This window comes from Brassica napus, chromosome A3 (assembly GCF_020379485.1).
Source record: "Brassica napus cultivar Da-Ae chromosome A3, Da-Ae, whole genome shotgun sequence".
Lineage (NCBI taxonomy): Eukaryota > Viridiplantae > Streptophyta > Magnoliopsida > Brassicales > Brassicaceae > Brassica > Brassica napus.
In genome coordinates, this window is record NC_063436.1 from 30,352,473 (window position 1) to 30,372,081 (window position 19,609).

A 19,609-nucleotide genomic window follows, 5' to 3' on the forward strand; every position below is an offset into this window, starting at 1 on the left:
TCCTGATACTAAATCTACAGATCCACGGATCCGGATACTCTAAAATTTTAAAATATCCGGATCTCTCCCATCCCTAGTTCCTAAGCAAATGAAAAATGAAGAGAAAAAGCTGTTATGTTATCTTTATTTAACTTTTAGATGATTGAAGCATGTATGGACCTATATATGTGAAACAGTGTCTCACTGCCTCTTGTTATAGTGACATAAACGGGATAGTTTGAGTTGTAGATGAGATATGCCTGCCTTGGCAATTGAGTCATTATTGTCTTCTTATCTTTTATTTTCTTTTTGTCTAACTTTCAAATCATTTTACTATTTATTTGACCTATATACTGTGGGTATAGGCAATATATAGGATGAAGACAAACTAATCACTATTTACTAACGTTTATCGATTTGGATCCTAGTTTAATAAGTCTTGTTTGAAAAGGACTCGTTTATGGTGTGGCCTTGGATTATTCGACAATAATGTGGGTGGAGGGGCCTCTATTATGAGGATGAGGATGCGACGTACCGTTTTCTAGCATTTTCTTGCTGTTCAGTGTATACAAACTAAAGCGATTAAGGACAAGCTAATGGAGACGTAATCCCGTTCATGTTAGATTCTTCCTTTTTTTGGTAAGTTAAATTGGAGTTTAAACTAAAATATATCTCTATTCAAAGTAGTTGAGTTTCGCTTTTAACTTTTAATTAACTTGTCGGAGAAGTATATTTCACTCAAGTCAGGTGTACTGAATTTTTTGGAGGTGATTCAGAATTTTATATCATTGATAACAATATTAATAAGATGTGTGTCAATGTGTCATGTGGAGTATATGACTGTTTTTAATTATTTGAAACCACTTAGCTAGATTTTTTTCTTTTCCAAAGCGCTTGAATATAGAATGATGCACATCGTATTCATATAATTGGATTTCTTTCGATGATCAAAAGGTCCTGAACGCATAAGTCCGTATAATCCATCAAGGCGAATCCCGAATCATTTAATATAATTCTTCTTTGAAAATTAGATTCCTCTTAACGTGAGTAAAACAGAATATATGACTCCAAGATCACTACATTTTCGGTAATCTAAATACTTAACCATTAGCCCAACGTTGGCTAATTGGATTTATATGATAGATATGTTATATATATTCTTAACGGACTAAAGTCAGTATTTGAAACTTACAAGTCAAGACATTCATAACGACTCACAAAAAAAGAAGAAGATTTAAAACATATGATATAGTTATTTAATTAAAATTAGGGCAATTGTCAATAATAGCATATTTTGAGTTTTTGTCTCAAAAATAGTACTAGAAGGAGAAAGTCACAAAAATGACATTCATTAAAGGGTAAAATATCTCTAATACCTTTGGTTTAAAATTAAATAAATAAATAAAAATAAATAAAATAATTTTTTTTATAGTTTCAGATTATATGTTTTCAGATTAAAAAATTTTTATAATTTTTTTTTAAAATTTTTATAATTTTTTTTTTGAAATTTTTATAATTTTTTTTTCAAATTTTTTTTTATAATTCAAAAATACTTTTTGAAACTGTTTTTAAAATTTTTATTTTTAACTTTTTAGTATTTATTTTTTATTTTATAAAATTTTAAACCTTAATTCTAAAACCCCACCCCTTAACTCTTTTTTTTGTCTGGTTAATTATGCTATTACAAATTATGAGAAACATTACATAGACGATATTACAGCCGATAATTCTACCTGCTTTATGAAGATTCACGTCTAACTGCATCACCCTGAGTAGCCCTATGAGATCCATTCCTGACGGTACTCCTTGCGCTATGCTGAAGATCTCTTGTAAGTATTTTCTCTAATTTTCTGCATAATTCGCCTTCTCTGAGAATTGAAACCCAGACTTCTCCCTGTAGAAATTGCATTGTCTGGGGTTTGAATCCCAGATCTGAGTGTAGAAACCTTTAAACCTTGACCACTAGGCCACGGTGCTTCCACTCACACCTTAACTTTAAACCCTAAAATTTGGATTAATTAACCCAAGGGGTATAAGTGTATATTTACCTCTTTAATGAAAATTATTTTTGTGACTTTGAATCTTAAGTGCTAGTTTGGGAACAAAAACTTGGTTTAATGATATCTTAGTTTTTTTCTCTTAAAATTATTAGGGTGTGTGGTTATCCAAATGATATCTTTATACCGTCGGTCGTTAAAAGATCTCGTGCCTCGTCGGTTAAAAGAAGCTTGTCGTTTGGGAGCGTCCAAAAGCCACACCATCCGATTAACTTTCATATTCAGAGACGTATTTGTCAAGTACCAAGATCCAATACAAAAAAAAAACTATTAGTGTGTAAAATAATTCCATTACAGAAAAAAAAAACATATTTGTTCAACGAAATTTGAAATCATTTATAGAAAAAGAACATCAAATAGAACAATCTATTTTGTGAACAAAAAAAAATAGAACAATCTATTATCCATTTTGTTCATCTTGGGCTGCAGTCAGCTGATGGTTATCAAGAGTCAACGCAACTTAAAAGTAAAGGATTAAAAGAAACAAGATTAATATTTTATGTTCGGTTCTTTTTCTTTCTTTTCACGGTGAAGTGTTTTATTTCATTTCCTGTTTTTATGTCACTATCATAAGAAACGATTAATTATAAACGCTTTTGGATTCTTGGTATAAATACAAAGAAGATGAAGTGATAGAGTTCAAAAAAAAAATTAAAACAAAGAGAGAATCATGATGATAAGAAGGATAGAGATTTGTATAGAGCTTCTGAAGATAGGAATGGAGTTCGTCCTAGCGGTGGCGGAAGCCGTCCAGATTGCCTGGCGGCAACACCTCAACCACCGTACTCCTATGCCTCCTCCGCCTCTCCTCCCCCATGGCATTTCCACTTCTTACCATTCTCCATTCCTCTTTGGATTTCTCCCTTGAATAATTTTTTTTTCTTCTCTTATGAAACCACCATTCTGCTTCTTTCTTTTACTCTCTTTTTTTTTTGGGGGTGGGGGTGGGGTAGACTTTTAGATGTAGGTTTTGTTGATTCCTGTAACTCTGTAAATTACTTTACTTTTTTCAATAAGATTTGCAGTTTCCTGTCGAGTTTATTTCCTCCTGGTGTCCATTTCTTTTGATTATCTCTAGCAAATAATTTCCAGAATAATATAATTATAATCCAATGCTCAAAATGGTTAACAAGACGTGCAGCGGAAATAATTTTCATGTTCAACCAAATTGTTAAATATTACATGTTTCTTCATAACGATACGTACTTAAGTACTCCACGGCAAGTTATTCAATTAATTACTATATCAATCTTCAATTATCCTTGGACATGCATTGGGTTTTTGGGTTTGGACTTGGACTTTTTCATATAATCGAGGATAAGAAAATTCTTTTTAAAATAATAATAATAATAATAAGTCGTATTTAATTTCTTTTAGTTATTTCACACAAAATATCTCATTCGAAGCTCAACAATTTTTTGGTATATTTTCACTTTTACATCTTCCATTAATTATCATAAAAAGAAAAAAAATTTGCAGACCTTCCACAATCTTAAATTATATCAATACACCTTTAGAAAATATGAATTAATGTTTGTAATACATATAAGTACACATTATTTTAGGCTACTAAGATATAGTATTAAGTAAAAACTCGTAGAATAGTGATAAAAACTGATATGAAATATATTTATATTTGGTATTAATCAATAATCTTACCCAAAAATTTAATAACATAGTATTTTTAATTAACTCTTTACTGTATGGTTACAAAAACAAGGACTCTTAAAAGAGGTTTAGTGGTACACATACATATACAAATGTGTTTAAGGTTAAAACCATGCGGCCATATACAAATGTGTTTAAGGTCTTAACATTTACACCAAAAAAAATAAAATAAATAAAATAAAATTATCCTTCATGTGTGGTATGAGGTCAGAGATTGTCACGAATGATGGCGGTTGTCGGTTCATTCATATTTTCACCGCCAAATTTCAAACTCGTGATCTTCAAAGTAAAGTTTCTTTAAGGAAACTTTTACATCATTAGATGTATACATGTACACTAAAAACATAATAGTTATCCATGTCATCCAATTCAAGTTTAATGTTGAAGTGTATGTGAAACAATCCTCCAACTAATATATGGAAGTGTAGTTACCATTAATTTCCGTAAAAAAGTATTAGCTATTAAGATTGTGAATTTGTATTGTTTTTAGTTAGAGTGAACAGATTTGTCTTTTACATTTTAGATACGAAAAGGTAAGGATGTGAAATTTCATAACTCCTCAAAAGCGAAGGGTCTGATGGGAACAAGTACAAGACTCAATTATTTAGAGCTTGGGAGGGGAGATGCAACGTACGTAATGCAATTGTCTTTCTTATCTTATTCTCTTGCTGCGCACATTTTTTAGCTGATACAATAATTTATTAAAAGAAATATTCGGTTAAGAGTTGACCACGCTTGATCGATTTACTAACGTATCAGATCGAACTATTTATTTTGGACATTGCCTCGTTATTTGTAGATGTGCCATTGTATCAGACACTATATGGATCTTGAGAAACACACTGTGATTTGCTCGTGATTAATTACCAATCGCCAAGTTCATATCTATACAAAGCTCATAAGATAACATACAAGTTTTAACAACTTGACATACACTCAGTTATCTCTTTATAAAGTATAATAATCCTTCCGTTTCATTAAAATATAAGTTTTAGTAAAAAAAATTGTTTCATAAAAATAGATTTTCTTATGTTTTCTATAAAAAAATTGTAATTTCAACAAAATTAATTGAATTTATTGAAAACCTATTGGTTAAAAAGCATTAAATAATGATATTTTTTTAAAAAATGCATGATTAATGTGTTTTTTAATATGTGTGAAAACAAGTCACATTAAATTAGTTCGCTGACAATTAAACAAACTCTCCTGTCGTAATCAATTAAATTTTCTTTTTCATATTTCCTGAGAATAATTGTTGAAATTAAGACACGAAGCCACATTAAGTGTACAATTAAAGGATAAAGTGTTGCGAGTAAATTCCTGAGCTAATTAGGTCAGAATGTAAATGGTAGATTGAGTATTCTGATCAAGCCTTAACCTCTTTGATTATTTCTAAACAGAACGGTTAGTTTCTAAAGCATTTTCAAGGGAGTTTTTCACCAAAAACTCTTAATGAAGTATTATATTAATATTTATTTCAGATATTAAAGATTATACTAATATTTTATTAGTGAACTAAAAACAATGGGCAAATTCACACAAAAATTTTCAAATAATAAGTTAGTGTATTATAAATAAATCTGAAGACTTCTAATGTGAATATTTCATGAGAGTTTCTTAATTTGCAAAAAAAAAAGACACAATAATAATATCTAAATGATTGAATTTCTCAGATAATACAGAAATACATTCAAAATTATCTCATTCACACAGTGCAGAAAATTTGAGAAACTAAGGGTCTGACTGGTTTTTCCGCTACCACCTGCAAACGTAGCTTTTGCGGTAGATAGCAGTTGACAGCGGTTCAAAACAATCATACAAACTGCTACAAATTGCTTCAAACCGCTCTAAACCTCTTAAAATCAAAAGCTGGTTCCAGCTAGCGTTTGCGGTTGCAGACGGTTGCGGATAGATAAATAAATATATAATTTTTTTCAAAAATATTTTAAAATTTTAAGTTAAAAACTTAAAACAGAAATATTGTAGATATATATATATATATATATATATTTATATATTAATTTAAATTCACAAACATTATCATAATTTATTTTATAAAAAATTAAACTAACTATTCATTAGAATTTTAAAAAATTAATATACATACATATATAAAGATATAGACATATATAAAACAAAACCAAATATTCTTTTAAAAGTTTTAATATAAATCTTCAAAAAAAAATTATTAAAACTATAACTTTCAAACTAATTTAAAAAATTTAATAAATAAACATAATGTTATTATTAATCATATTATATTGATAATTATTATATTTTATTACAATAGTATGTTTTAATATTTTTATAATGTTATAATATGTTATTATTGGTAATTTAATATCAAACCGCTACAATTCTTATAATCAACCAGTCACAATATCCCGCAAACGCAACAATTTTCAAATATTATGTCAGTCATACAAAACGCTTAATAACGCTTGAAACCGCAACCACCCGCATTCGCAAACTCCCGCAACCGCTGCGTTTGAACCAGTCGAGCCCTAAATCATTTAAACAATAGTGTTTTTTGTAAGTTGAGATATTTATATGAAATTCTTACATCGAAGGTGTTCTTATCATATAATGTTTAAAATATATCGTATTATGTTACTCTTATAATGTAATTAAGGATAACTGATTAACGTAATAATGTAATACTATAGATAAATAGTGATGTGGACCCGAAGCCATCAATATCTGCAATTACACACGAAGCAGGGTACTGAACATGGACGCGACATAGGGCATATACGGTTTGACATAAAGACAAGAAACGCTACTATCCATGATGGTCTTTTAAATTGTCACCTTTTCTTAGCAAAGCCAATTATTACGAGCTTTTTTCTTCGTTCGAAGGTTATTTCTGATGATATGATTAATTGTAGAAAGAAATGGCTTCTCAGTTCCCATTAATGTATAAACTTTAAGGACTGGTTTGCAGAATCCAGTGATAATTTACAGTTCAAGTATAAATGACAAATATGGATCACGTTGAAAACGTTTCAACAAGCGCAAAAAAGAAAACAAAGTAATAACATATAGTATAAGATCCCTCCTTAACTATTTTCGTTCCCTACTTCAGAGTAGATCTGATCCAAGTTTTGAAGTAGGTCCAAAAAAAAAGAGGAACCGAGCTAGGACTTATCCGTGAGAAGGTACAAACGATATTATCAACAGGAAAGTGAAAAACAGAAACAAGATGACTTCATGCATACCGACGTAGATATCACCTTATGTGATAGTTATTGAAGTCCTTCATGTATCTTACTAATTTGAGATGGCTATGGTTTGGTCAGGCGAAGAATATAAAGAGCTCGCTATCTCTTGTTCTTGATAGGCGAGGCTTTCGGAATATTATCGTTGGAACTCACACAGAAACTTCCTTGAGGTTAACTATATATGTTTCAAACACAGCCAATATACTTGCACTGTAGACATGCGTATTCAAAGTTAAAGTGGATACATTCACTCTAGGTACAACTAATCTGAGGCAAAAGAAAAAACAAAACCAATGTGTTGAGGATTTTAATTCCAAGTACCACAAATTGGATTAAGCTTGTATATACGTTGAGTACTCTTATTCACAAGTGTAGGATTACGCTTATTGCTTCGTAGCAAATCTTAGATGATAGAGTTTACCAATCATGTATAAAACATTAATTAGTTGAAAGAAGAGAGTGAAAACATTTATATTTGCTTAGAAGTTTAAAATCTTTATCTACCATCAGAACTTGTCATTGTACAAATTTATCCGACATCTGGTACCTTAACAAGTTGGTTTCGCTTATCATACATTAATTGTCTTCTTCTTTCGTTTTACAAATTTAGTTCAAGAAGATACAATTTGCTTTTTATATATAGTCGGTTCTTCTCTCGTTGATGGATATTAGTAGCCAGGGAACATTGGAGGTGGTGGCGATGCGTATTGGTGGCCGACGAAAGGTGGTAGGATGAACTCATCACTTGGGGCTGGTTCTTGTGCCAGCGGCACCTCTTTCTTTTCCACCGGTGGCGGTGGCGAGTTAACCGGGGGAGGTGGTGGCGAGTGAACAGGTGGAGGTGGCGAATGGACTGGTGGCGGCGGGGAATGTACCGGTGGGGGTGGTGGTGAAAAAACAGGTGGTGGAGGAGAGTAGACAGGCGGAGGTGGTGGGGAGTGGACTGGCGGTGGAGGAGAGTGGACAGGAGGTGGCGGAGAGTGAACTGGTGGTGGTGGAGAGTGGACTGGGGGAGGAGGAGGTGGCGGAGAGTGAACCGGTGGAGGAGGTGGTGGTGGAGAGTGAACCGGTGGTGGTGGAGAGTAAACTGGTGGAGGTGGTGGTGGTGGTGGTGGAGAGTGAACCGGTGGTGGTGGAGAGTGAACTGGTGGAGGAGGTGGTGGCGGAGAGTGGACCGGTGGTGGTGGGGAGTGGACTGGTGGTGGTGGAGAGTGGACCGGCGGTGGAGGAGAGTGAACCGGGGGTGGAGGAGAGTGGACCGGTGGTGGTGGAGAGTGGACTGGCGGTGGAGGAGAGTGTACCGGCGGTGGAGGAGAGTGAACCGGTGGTGGTGGAGAGTGGACTGGTGGTGGCGGAGAATGAACCGGTGGTGGTGGTGAGTTAACCGGTGGTGGCGGAGAGTGAACCGGTGGTGGTGGAGAGTAAACTGGTGGAGGAGGTGAAGGAAGAGGAGGAGAAAGAAGTGGTGGAGAGCTTACCGGAGTTGGTGGAGGAGAGAAAACCACCGGAGGTTGGGATTCATGAGGTGGAGGAGGACTGCGTCGGTTACCCACTGGAGATTGATCGTAAGGATCATCCGGTTGGGGTGACTCTTTTGGTGGTTGTGGTTTATGAGTTGGAACTGGAGATGGTTTGTGAACAGGCGTAGTTGGAACTGGTGATGGTTTGTGAACAGGCGTAGTTGGAACTGGCGATGGCTTGTGAACCGGCGATGGTTTGTGAACAGGTGTAGTTGGAACTGGCGATGGTTTGTGAACAGGCGTAGTTGGAACTGGCGATGGCTTATGAACCGGCGATGGTCTCGACGGAGTAGAGGAGCCGCCACCAGCGCATTTGTCCTTGCTACAGTCAACCGGACGGCTGATCACTACTGCACATTCCTGGGCGGACCGTTGGTCTGGTCGATGAGGTAAGCAATTACGTACGTCGTCCAATTCAATCTCCTTCCGACCACCACCGGGAACACACGAACCACCTTGTCCATTGAAGTAATTGTAGGAGTAAGTGAAGTTCACCAAATTAGGCAACTTGCAAATGTTATCCGCTACTAATCCGGTCAGTTTATTCTCGGAGATATCAAATTCCTCCACACCCGTTAACCCGACAAAACTTGTCGGGAGACGACCAATGAACGTGTTCTTGCTTGCATCGAAAAGCGTCACATTCGACAGCTTTCCGATTTCAGACGGGAAACAACCGCCTAACTTGTTGTCCATAAAGACAACCTCATTGAGATTCTTCATGTTTCCGATACTTTTAGGAATACATCCGGTGAATTTATTGTTAGCAAAACTCACAACCGTGGCTGGAGATTCTCCTAGAGATTCAGGAATCGTCGAGGTGAATCTATTGTTGTTCAAGAAAATAGCGTCTAGCTCTTTCTTGAACAGCTCTGAAGGGACTTGACCTTCAAAATCATTGAACCTAAGGTCGATGAATTTAACATCAGGCCATGCGAGGACGACTTCAGGGAAAGGTCCAACAAAACGATTATTACTGACATCAAATTCATGCATCAGCTTCAGCTTCTCAAAGCTCTTAGGGATGATACCACAAAACCTGTTAGAATTCAAATGGAACAAAGCAACATCTGTCATCAAACCAAGCTCAGCAGGCAAATGCCCTGCGATATCCGCGCCATTAAGGTCAACACCAGCTACGACGGTGACATCAGGATCATCAAGAGCCGGTGCACAAACCACACCGTTGTAGCCACATACGTGAGGTCCATGCCAGTTTCCTGTTGTGTTAAACGGATCCGAAAAAAACGCCTTTTTCCAAGTTTGAAGAGCTATGTAAGCTCTTTTAAGTCTTGTGTTTGCAAATGTAGCCTTGAGGTCAACCTCGTATTCAATGTCATCAGGAAGTTCACCGTTTGCTGGTAATGTCAAGAGCTGTCGCTGCACGATGAAGGCAGCTTCTGTATCGGTCAGGGCAAATGCGACAAAGGAGGAGGACAAGAGGAAGAAGAACAAGAGGAAGATGCAACACACAAAGGAAGGAGGTTTAGCCATGGCTAAAACAGAAACCTTGGAAAAGGCCCAAGGCTGTTTATAGATGGGCATGAGAGGGTTAAAGGAGGATAGAGATGTGTGTTATTAATAACCCAACGTTGCAAGCACCAACGGTTTTTCTTAACATTATTTGTCTATATTTAGGGGACACTCGTTTCTTTTTGAGGATTTTGCTTCGTATCCGGAGGATATCAATAATAGAAATTGTGGTTAAAGAAAGGAAAACAAGTAACCTAAGCAGAATCTTGTTGTCAACCAAAAAGAAGCTAAGCAGAATATCTAAAATGTCGATGTATCAAAACCCGTCAATGTTATAGGAGACAGCCTTGAAAACGAGTGGTGGTTGGTTCATTAGCGAACATCCCGGAACAACGCAAATCATTTTTTTTTTCTCACTACTTTACGTGTGACACTAGTTACAACCCCTAAGGGATCACAACTATTATATGCTATAACGCTGTGAAAACTCAGCGGATTTAGGAATCAGGAAACCAACACTGGTGAATCCATTGTTTCTCAAGATCCTCAAAAGACTTCATATCCTAATGGCCTAAAACAAGATTTTTTTTTAACAACCCCTAAAACAATATATATATATATATATATTTCTCATTCAAAGATCATTTTTGTAAGGTGAATGCGAAAGAACAAGAACGTATCATATTTTCTCATTTTCCTTTGTTTACATTTTCATCGATTAAAAAACGGATTTACTATCAACTATTGCATCTCACCGTAAAAAAATACTTAGTTTCACACGCTGTTAAATGTGAACATGATTCTTGCGTAAATCCTACTATACATTAATTGAGAAGTCATTTTAGTGACTTTTGCTTACGTGTCGATCATATATAAACTCTTACAAGATTGTTATAATTTGATTAGTCGATAATTTTTAATTTTTAATTTTTATTTATTTATTTAAATCTTCAAAAAAAGTAAGTCTATAACCAATTAATATCACTTGCCAAAGAATTTACATAATATTAAAAATAATTATTTATGGAAACTAATTGTTTAAATTATAAAAAGTGAAATAAATTCATCATTTTTATATTTATAAAATACATAAAATAAAAAACGAAAAACAGTTTATATAAATCATTTATAAAACATTTATCAAATTGTTTATCTTTGCTCATTGTATATTTTAAATTATTATAAGAGTTTGTATGTCATCAATGAGAGCTTATAAATTAATTTATAAAATTTATTTAAAATCTCATCCTACAAGAGACTTTTTCTTATGTGTCGATCATATATGAAATCTTTAAAAATTATTATAAATTGATTGGTCAATAATATTTAATATATATCAATTTTTTATATTTATAAAATACATAAATAATAAACGAAAAACAAACCAGAATTATATTTTATATACATTATCATAATAACTATTAACATCTTTTAAAGTTCATATTACATGCTTTATAAAACATTTATCAAATTATTTATCTTGGCTTATTGTATATTTTAAATAATCATAAGAGTTTGTAAGTCATTTATAAGAGCTTATAAATTAATTTATAAAATCTCATCCTACTATCCTACTATATATTAACTGAGAAGTCACTTAAAATAATTTTGTTTATGTGTCGGTTTTTATGAAATCTTAAAAAAATTAAATTTATTAGTCGATAACTTTAATTTTTTATTTAATTTAATTTTAATTATATTGTTTTTTTTTAAATAAGTGTATAAAAATTTAATATCACTTGCCAAAAATCTACATAATATTACAAATAATTATTTATGGTAACTATTTGTTGAAATTATAGAAAGAATAATAATGTTTGATCCATTTTTTATATATTTGTAAACTACATAAAATAAGAAACAATTTTTTTATTAAATATATATAATGATTTTATATTCTTATATAAAGCCATATATTTGTATATAAATTATTTTAATAACTATTAATGTCTAATAAAATTCATACAAGCTTTATAAATCATTTATAAAAATTATAAATACACTCAGAATTTTTTTTATCTTAGCTTATCATATGTTTTAAATTATGATAAGAGGTTTTAAGTCATTTATACAAGTTTATAAATTAATTTATAAAATCTATTTTGAAATTTTATTTTATATTAAATGAAAAATTACTTAATTATTTTTTTGTCAGGTGTCGATCATAGTTTGAGAAATAATATTATAATTTGATCTGTTAATGATTTTCAATTTAATTTATTTTACGAGTAAGAAAATTATTTCTAGAACAGTTTTATCATTATCCAAACGATTTAAATATATTGCCAAATAATTTATGGTAATTATATATTTAATTTATATAATATATATAATGCTTCATCAAACAATTTTTAGGAATCATGTATTTCTAAACTATATAAAATATTTCAAAATTTTCAGTAATATATACCTTCAAAACTTAAGTAATTTTATTAAAAACTGAATCATAAATATTATATATAATTAATTTTAGTAAAATTATCAATACAAAATATCAAAAAATATTTAAAATAGTCATATTTATCCTTTTATAGAAAAAATCATTCTTAGAAAAATATTTAACAAAAAACATATAATGATAAAAACATATTTTTCTTATAAAAATATTTAACAAAAAATACATAATGATAGAAATATGTTTAAATTTGAAAATTATAATAAATGTAGTATTACAAAAACATTCAAATCCGCGAAATCGCGGGCATCCATCTAGTTTATCTTAACCAGTAGAACCAAAAAACAATCACTATTCGAAGTATCTAAAAAGTCGCAACAAATATATTGTTCTTACAAAATGAAAACAAAAGGAAGGTAGACAAAATATGGAAGAGAAAAATAATAAAAGATTGAAAAGCTATGAAAGAAATGAGCATGACTATATCAAATGCTTCCCTTGTTAACATAGACAAAATTTAACAAAACAAAAACCAATCCTAATTCCATCCCATACAATGCCTCTGCCTCTATAAGTCTCTCTTCAGCCTCATTCTATACAACAAGCAAAACTCTCTCACATTCATTCTCCACTTCACTTCCTATTTTGCTTTGAATCGTTCCACATTCTGGAGCTTCACCATCCTTACGGCACAACCTGATCATTCAGTGAACTCTCATCGTAGTTAGCTTCTCTTCTGCGTTTCCTGGACACCCATGAATTACATCCCCTCTCTTCTACTTCTTCTCTGAAATTCTGCCCTGACACCTCTGCAGTTACAAGAAGAAAATAAAACGATGAAGGCGAGACTTTAGACTTAAATTAGTTTTTATCAGGCAGATGAGCACTTACGTTATAAAAAAAAAAGATACATTCATGTGTAGGTTAGTGGGTGAATAAACAAACTGGTACCTGCAGTGCATTGAGCTGGATACTCATGCCCCAAAGAATTTCTCGTAAGTGTTCTAGTAAAAGCCTTATCACCGGAGTTTTTTATTTCTTCCTTGCACAATACGTTTCCTTGATCAGCAGTCCCAATGGTATACTCGGACCACGTCTCTGAACGAGAACGTTTCTTTCCAGGGTTGAGCTTTTGCCGGCAACCATTTTGTAATAGCGTAAACTGGAAAAAAAAAAAAAAGAATGTCAGTAAGTTTCACTAAGAGGATTACAAAAAAAAATGATGTCAGAGAAGAAACCGAACCTGATGAGTCGATGTGTGAGAGTTAGACTGCACATGACGAGTTCTAGACGTTCTCCGAGTCTCCTCCTCTCTTCCTAGTAAGGAATACAGCTGCCTAACAAATGAGTTCTCCAAAGAATCAAGATACGAGTTGTGTTTCTCGTTCGTCCAATCACCACCACATTCATTCCGCTGAAATATTTTCACAAGAAACGATACTCCGTTACATATTCTCAGGTTACAACCACTAAAAACTCAAACTCCGATTAGTTATACAGATCACAAAACAGCATCTCATTGCATCATCTGATAATAATGTTAGTAAGCATCAGATTTGAAGATTCCTTCCATGTTTATAAACAAAGGCTAATAATAAACAAGCGGAAGATTTGTTTTACCGTAAGAACGGACTCGAGCGAGTTTGATAGAGTCGATTCGCTCTGAGATTCAGCCGACGCCTCCGCATCGCGATCCATCTCGAGATAAATAATATTAACCTCTGAACCATTCTCCATCGTTCTTCTCCTCCAATGCTCTCCACACAACAACAATAACAACCCAAAAATATCTACGTCTCTTAAAGAAAAAAAAATGTGTTCGTAAGAGAGAGGAACGAAGAGATGAAAAGAGAAGATATAAAGAACAAATATCCACGTGGCGTCGCTTTTTACAAGTGTCTGATTATTGCCACGTCATTACCGACGATAAATATCTCGGACAAATATCGGTAGGATATTTTTTTTTGGGAGCTCAAGTAGAGGAGGTTTGTCTCTGTTTTTGATATTTTGTTCACATCTCTAATGAATTATTCTAGAGACGGTTAAGTTTATTTGTAACAACTATCATTAAAATATACAGTTTGAATTTTGTAGGGGTGGGCGTTCGGGTACCCGTTCGGGTTCGGGTCGGGTATTTCGGATTTTCGGGTATTTCGGTATAGAGGTACATTAATTAAAAATTAGCCACTGGTTTGGCGAATGGATATTTTTAGATCCTTGCTGACGTGGGTAGTAGCTGCGTCCAAAAATATCTGCTCATTACCAAGAAAAAAATATCTGTTCTTTTGTTTGACAAACCAAACTAAATATCTCGCGAGTCAACCAAACTATCCGGTAAGAAATATCTGTCCTTTTGTTTAAGTTATACTACTAAATGCAGAGTCACCTCTTTTTATTACAACGGTGGTTGTACAAGTACAACATTGTTATGCCTTTTTTTTTGTCAACCATACAACATTGTTATGGCTAAACATTTAAATCTGTTCATGAATATAGTTGGGCCTAAACGGGTTACATATTAACGGACCGGATCAATCTGTTTTAACATCTTTCTTTGTGATTATTGGGGTTTTTCTTATCAAGACTCTAACTATGTATAAATCTCTCGAGAACATTTCAAAATTGTCGTCAAGTCTACATTGTATCACAAAGCCTATACTAAAATGTGGACCTATAACCCCTAAGTTTGTTAAATACACGGCCATATTTCACAGTAAAGATGTCACTGGCATCAAAATCTAATCGCTAGCAAAAATAAAATTATGATGGTTAGCCAATTACATGTCTCCAAGGATTTGGTTCATATAATCGAGAGTTTGAGAGAGACGAAAAGAAGAAGATGCAAAACAATTTCTTTCAACCAACTAATTCCCCAAATACAAAGAAAACCAAAGAATGGTTTACTAAATTTTTTTAAAAAAAATAGAACTGAAGAACATTTGATATAATAGTTTTGGTTAAACGATACCATTAGAGTCTAAAATCAAATTTCTAAACAAAAATGTCACAGCTATTTTTATCAAAACTGTCATTCCTTTGTACAATCACATCAGAACAAACAAACAATAATTCCTCAAAAACATTAATCATTATTATTATTATTCAACATCGAATTTGGTTCGCCGGAGAATTGTCGCACCGAACACGCAACCACCTGAGCCCATTGCTTCAACCTCAGCTTCATCGTCTCCGGATCATCACCTTCTCCAAAATCCCCCACCGTCAGATCACAGAAACACACATAAAAATTTACGAAATAATTAAAAAAGGTGTTTCAGACATACCTTGGTCAACGATCGTCGTGCTCGAATTACTCACTTCACCTTCCGACGCAACCGACGAAAGAGAAGAAGTCCTCGACAATCCACTCCTATACTGTTTATTAACAGCGCAGTACAGCCCCAGAGCTGGTAGAGTTTCAGACAGCCTCGGATCCAGCTCCGGCGAATCAGGCTCGAATCCGAACCCAAGCTCGATGCATCCCTTTAGCTCTTCCAGATCTTCGTCCGTCACGCTCTTGCTACGACCGAGTCGACCCGATGGTCTTTTACCTTTCTTCCTAAGCCAAGCCTCTTCCCGATCGGCGTCCGGGGACCACGAGTGCTGCTTTATCAGCGGTCTGGGCGGCGGTTGCGACAGGGATGCGTTGCGTTTCGACATTTTGAAGCGGCTAGGTTTTTTTGTTTTTGTTTTTGTTTTTTGAGGAGCTATTCCCTCCTCTCTGTGTTTTTATTACATACGCAAAACCGCGTGCGGAGCACTTCTTTCTATATATACTAACTTTTAGTATACTTCCATATTAATTATGTGTATAAATGGAAAGTTACTTTACTATGAAATAGTAAATCTACCCTTAACTTTATACTATATACTTCCATATATCTCTGAAAACTTTTTCTTTCTTAAACTCCAATTATTTGTTAAATATAATCCTATACTATGGATTTCAACCTAGAAAATATGAGGTTGAAACCTTATTGTTTTGGTTTGACCAACAAAAAAAAACATTATTGTTTTGGCCAACCACCTAAGATATATATTTTTCAAAGTAAATTGTTTATTCATTTGTAATTTTACTTTTAATAAGTCACCATGTCATTGTAAGTTGCATGGAAATAAGATAGTCAAGGGACTATTCGGAAACTTCAGACATAGTATATTCCAATAATAGAATGAGAATCGTTGACGGTAGCAGAAGCAGGAATTACAAAAGGTGGCCAGTTGGGTCAACTGGATCCGGTCCACAGCTGGTAAATTTTAATTCTGACAAACAGAATAATATGGTTATGGGATTTGCTGTTGTCATATTCTTTTTCTTTTCACTAGTTTAAAAAAAGTTAGAACTTACATAAAACCATTTTATTATGAGGCCTAAATAAGTTGTTGTCATATTTAAAACCATTTAATTTCATAGAAACATTTGCTGTTGTCATATTCATATTGTACTCGAAATAAGTTGTTTAAAAAATTATTTTATTTTAAGAAAAAATTCGATTAGAACTTACATAAAACCATTTAATTATGAGGTATGTGACGTGTATTAATGGTAATAATTACCTCGGACAAATGAATTAAACGTAATAAATTATCTTAACAAAAGTTGCTAACAAAAGAGGGGGAAAAGCCTTCTTTTCTGTTGTAAAATAATACTAATATAAACCAAAAAATGAGGATTCAAGGATTGAAACTGTTCACACATATCATAGTTAGGTTTGGACACGAATCGGATATCCGGGTTTTTGAAGGTATTTGTGATTTGCTTCGTATACCACAGATATCTAATTTTTCGATTTGCTTTACTTCGGAAAAATACGGATATTCGGAAAAACGGATATCCGAAAAATAAATAGATATTTGCAGATATTTACGAATACTTACGGATATCTCATATATTTTGATTAATGTAAGTAATCTTAAACTTTTTTTACAAATTTATTTTGTAAAATATTTTTTTTGCCTGATATATAAGATAAAAATTAAAAAAATAGTGAATCTACATATTTTATAAACTTTTTAAACTTAGTTAACAATTATAATAAGACAAAACTTAAGAAAAAGATTATAATTGTCATAAATTTATTCATTTCCTTTTATGTAATATTTTTATATAAGTAATAATGTGAATATAATTTGTCAAATCATATGTTAGAATAACAACTATATAATTTTATACATTTAAAATTTTAAATATAATCAAGATATACATGTATTTATATATTACCGGATCGGATATCCGCTTCCCAAAATTTTAATATTTGTGATTTGCTTCGATTTTAACGGATATTGATTTTTAGTATTTGTTTTGCTTCGAAGGTTTACGGATATCCGAAATTTTTGAATCGAATCAAAACGAGTAACAAATCAAATCAAATTTAACGGATTAAATGCTCAGTCCTAATCGTAGTGTCATCTCCTGTCCTTTGCGACTGACTTTCTGCTAAAGTAATCTTAAGCTGTCCACATGACTAAGACAGGCTGTATCATGGCCGAACTAAAGACGCTTTCTTTGTTGAGACTTTAAACTTCGTAAGCAAACTTGGAATCTTTTTCCCACCCAATGTCCCTAAACCAGATAAAACCGGTTGAAATTCTGACTTCATAATTCCGGTTTGATTGAATATTGTCTCATCGGTTTTGAGACTGGCAAACTTGAGTTAGCAGTACAACGTAAAACCTTCTGGCAAACGTTACGGTCACCAGATTCAACACATATCAGCCAGTTTGCTGGAAACAAATATTTCAGAGTTCAGTCCATGTCTAATCGTATATAAATGAATCATAACTCCCTCCTCCCTCCCCCCCCCCCCCCCCCTAACTACATTTCTAAATTGTGTAACTACTGTATATAGATCATATCAGCTAAATTTTGAGCCCATATAAGGCCCACAACTTAAGACTACTGTATATAGATCATATAAATAGGAAATACATAGCTTTACTTCAAACTATTTTTAGCTAAAGTATCTTTTATCGAGCATATAATCTGACAACAAATTTCTTCCATATGAAAACAATCGAAGATCTTTGGTCCACATGATTGGATTGCGTGTAAGAGCGCAAAACCTTCGAGCTCACATTATTCGAGCCATTCACTTCACATGCATATGCATTTACTAGGAAAATATACTTTATTTTGAGGAATATGTAATAGTTTATATCTTGCTACGCCTCAAAGCTTTCTCCCAACAATCATTTATTTTTCCAGTGAAGAGATCTCCAATGGATAGACATCTTTCTGAAGAGTTCAACTACTCTTATCAACAATTAGTTTTGGACGCAAAATAAATTAACAACTAGATGATATTCCCGTGCTCATGCACGGGTATAAATATTTATAAAATAAATATACTATAATGATTGATTGCTATTTATTTTTAATTTTAAATTAACTTATAATTTGTATGTACAATTTATGTTAATAGTATTATATTACTTTAATTAAACATATGATTTTAGATATGTTATATCTAGTCGGGTTTGTTGTTTTTTACAGTCGATTTAGTTATCATTTGGTTATATTATATTGCATCAATTTTTCTGAAATTCAACTATAATTTTTTTAAATATATTAAAAATATGATTAATTTATTTATTAGCATTTATGTTGGTTGTTGTCTTAGATATGTAAATATATTTAAAGAAGTTGATGTATAACTTAAGATATATTGTACTTAGAATGAAATATAAAATAAACTAAAGTGTCTGATTCCAAATTACATAAATTAATATAACGATAATATTCTACAGTCTCATACATATATATAAATTTTACAACAGAATTAAATTATAACAGTTGATTAATATTTCATTTTCATTTATTAATATGTTTTAAGTCATCGTATAATTTATATTTATAAAATAAATTATTATTATAAAATTATTTATTCTTATTGTAGTTAAATCTATGATTTTAGATATAAGTTTGATTAGTCGAGTCACTCATATTGTGAGTATATTGAGTTACATATATTTTTTCAAATTCAAACTAAGGTACAATTATTTTTTATTATCATTAAGTAAAATCAGATTAATCTTATTTATCGTTTTAATGTGCATGTAGTTTCATAATATTTATCAAATTATATGTTGATGTTTTTTCAAAAACAAATATCAGAAAATAAAGCGATTATCAATATGAAGTTACATACATAAGTAACTAATACATTTTTGGTAGCTTATGAACCCATATCAATATTTACAATAATTAAAAATATTATAAAGTCTAAATAACTTTATGCCTTAGATATATTAAATTGCAAACTGAAATTTATTTTAAGTAATCTTTAAATGAGAATT

At 32.4% G+C, this 19,609-nt stretch overlaps 4 protein-coding genes across 4 annotated transcripts; 1 reads left to right on the forward strand and 3 right to left on the reverse strand.

The window, feature by feature from the left end:
* Positions 1-2,650: 2,650 nt before the first annotated feature.
* BNAA03G50760D lies at positions 2,651-3,077 on the forward strand. The gene has a single exon (XM_013886215.3). It carries the CDS (start codon positions 2,707-2,709, stop codon positions 2,902-2,904), a length of 198 nt encoding a protein of 65 aa, XP_013741669.1. The 5' UTR covers positions 2,651-2,706; the 3' UTR covers positions 2,905-3,077.
* A 4,290-nt stretch (positions 3,078-7,367) lies between these two features.
* Positions 7,368-10,154, reverse strand: LOC106442865 (pollen-specific leucine-rich repeat extensin-like protein 4). Its single transcript, XM_022717049.2, has one exon. It carries the CDS (start codon positions 9,988-9,990, stop codon positions 7,594-7,596), a length of 2,397 nt encoding a protein of 798 aa, XP_022572770.2. The 5' UTR covers positions 9,991-10,154; the 3' UTR covers positions 7,368-7,593.
* A 2,491-nt stretch (positions 10,155-12,645) lies between these two features.
* On the reverse strand, positions 12,646-14,190 carry BNAA03G50790D (cold-regulated protein 28). The gene is made up of 4 exons (XM_013886214.3): positions 13,934-14,190; positions 13,557-13,727; positions 13,265-13,475; positions 12,646-13,122 (listed from the first exon to the last, which is right to left on the reverse strand). The coding sequence occupies exons 1-4, from the start codon at positions 14,048-14,050 to the stop codon at positions 12,998-13,000; spliced, it is 624 nt and encodes a 207-aa protein (XP_013741668.1). The 5' UTR covers positions 14,051-14,190; the 3' UTR covers positions 12,646-12,997.
* A 1,045-nt stretch (positions 14,191-15,235) lies between these two features.
* On the reverse strand, positions 15,236-16,064 carry LOC106444776. Its single transcript, XM_013886213.3, has 2 exons — positions 15,598-16,064; positions 15,236-15,514 (listed from the first exon to the last, which is right to left on the reverse strand). Exons 1-2 carry the CDS (start codon positions 15,971-15,973, stop codon positions 15,396-15,398), a joined length of 495 nt encoding a protein of 164 aa, XP_013741667.1. The 5' UTR covers positions 15,974-16,064; the 3' UTR covers positions 15,236-15,395.
* Between the last annotated feature and the right edge of the window lie 3,545 nt (positions 16,065-19,609).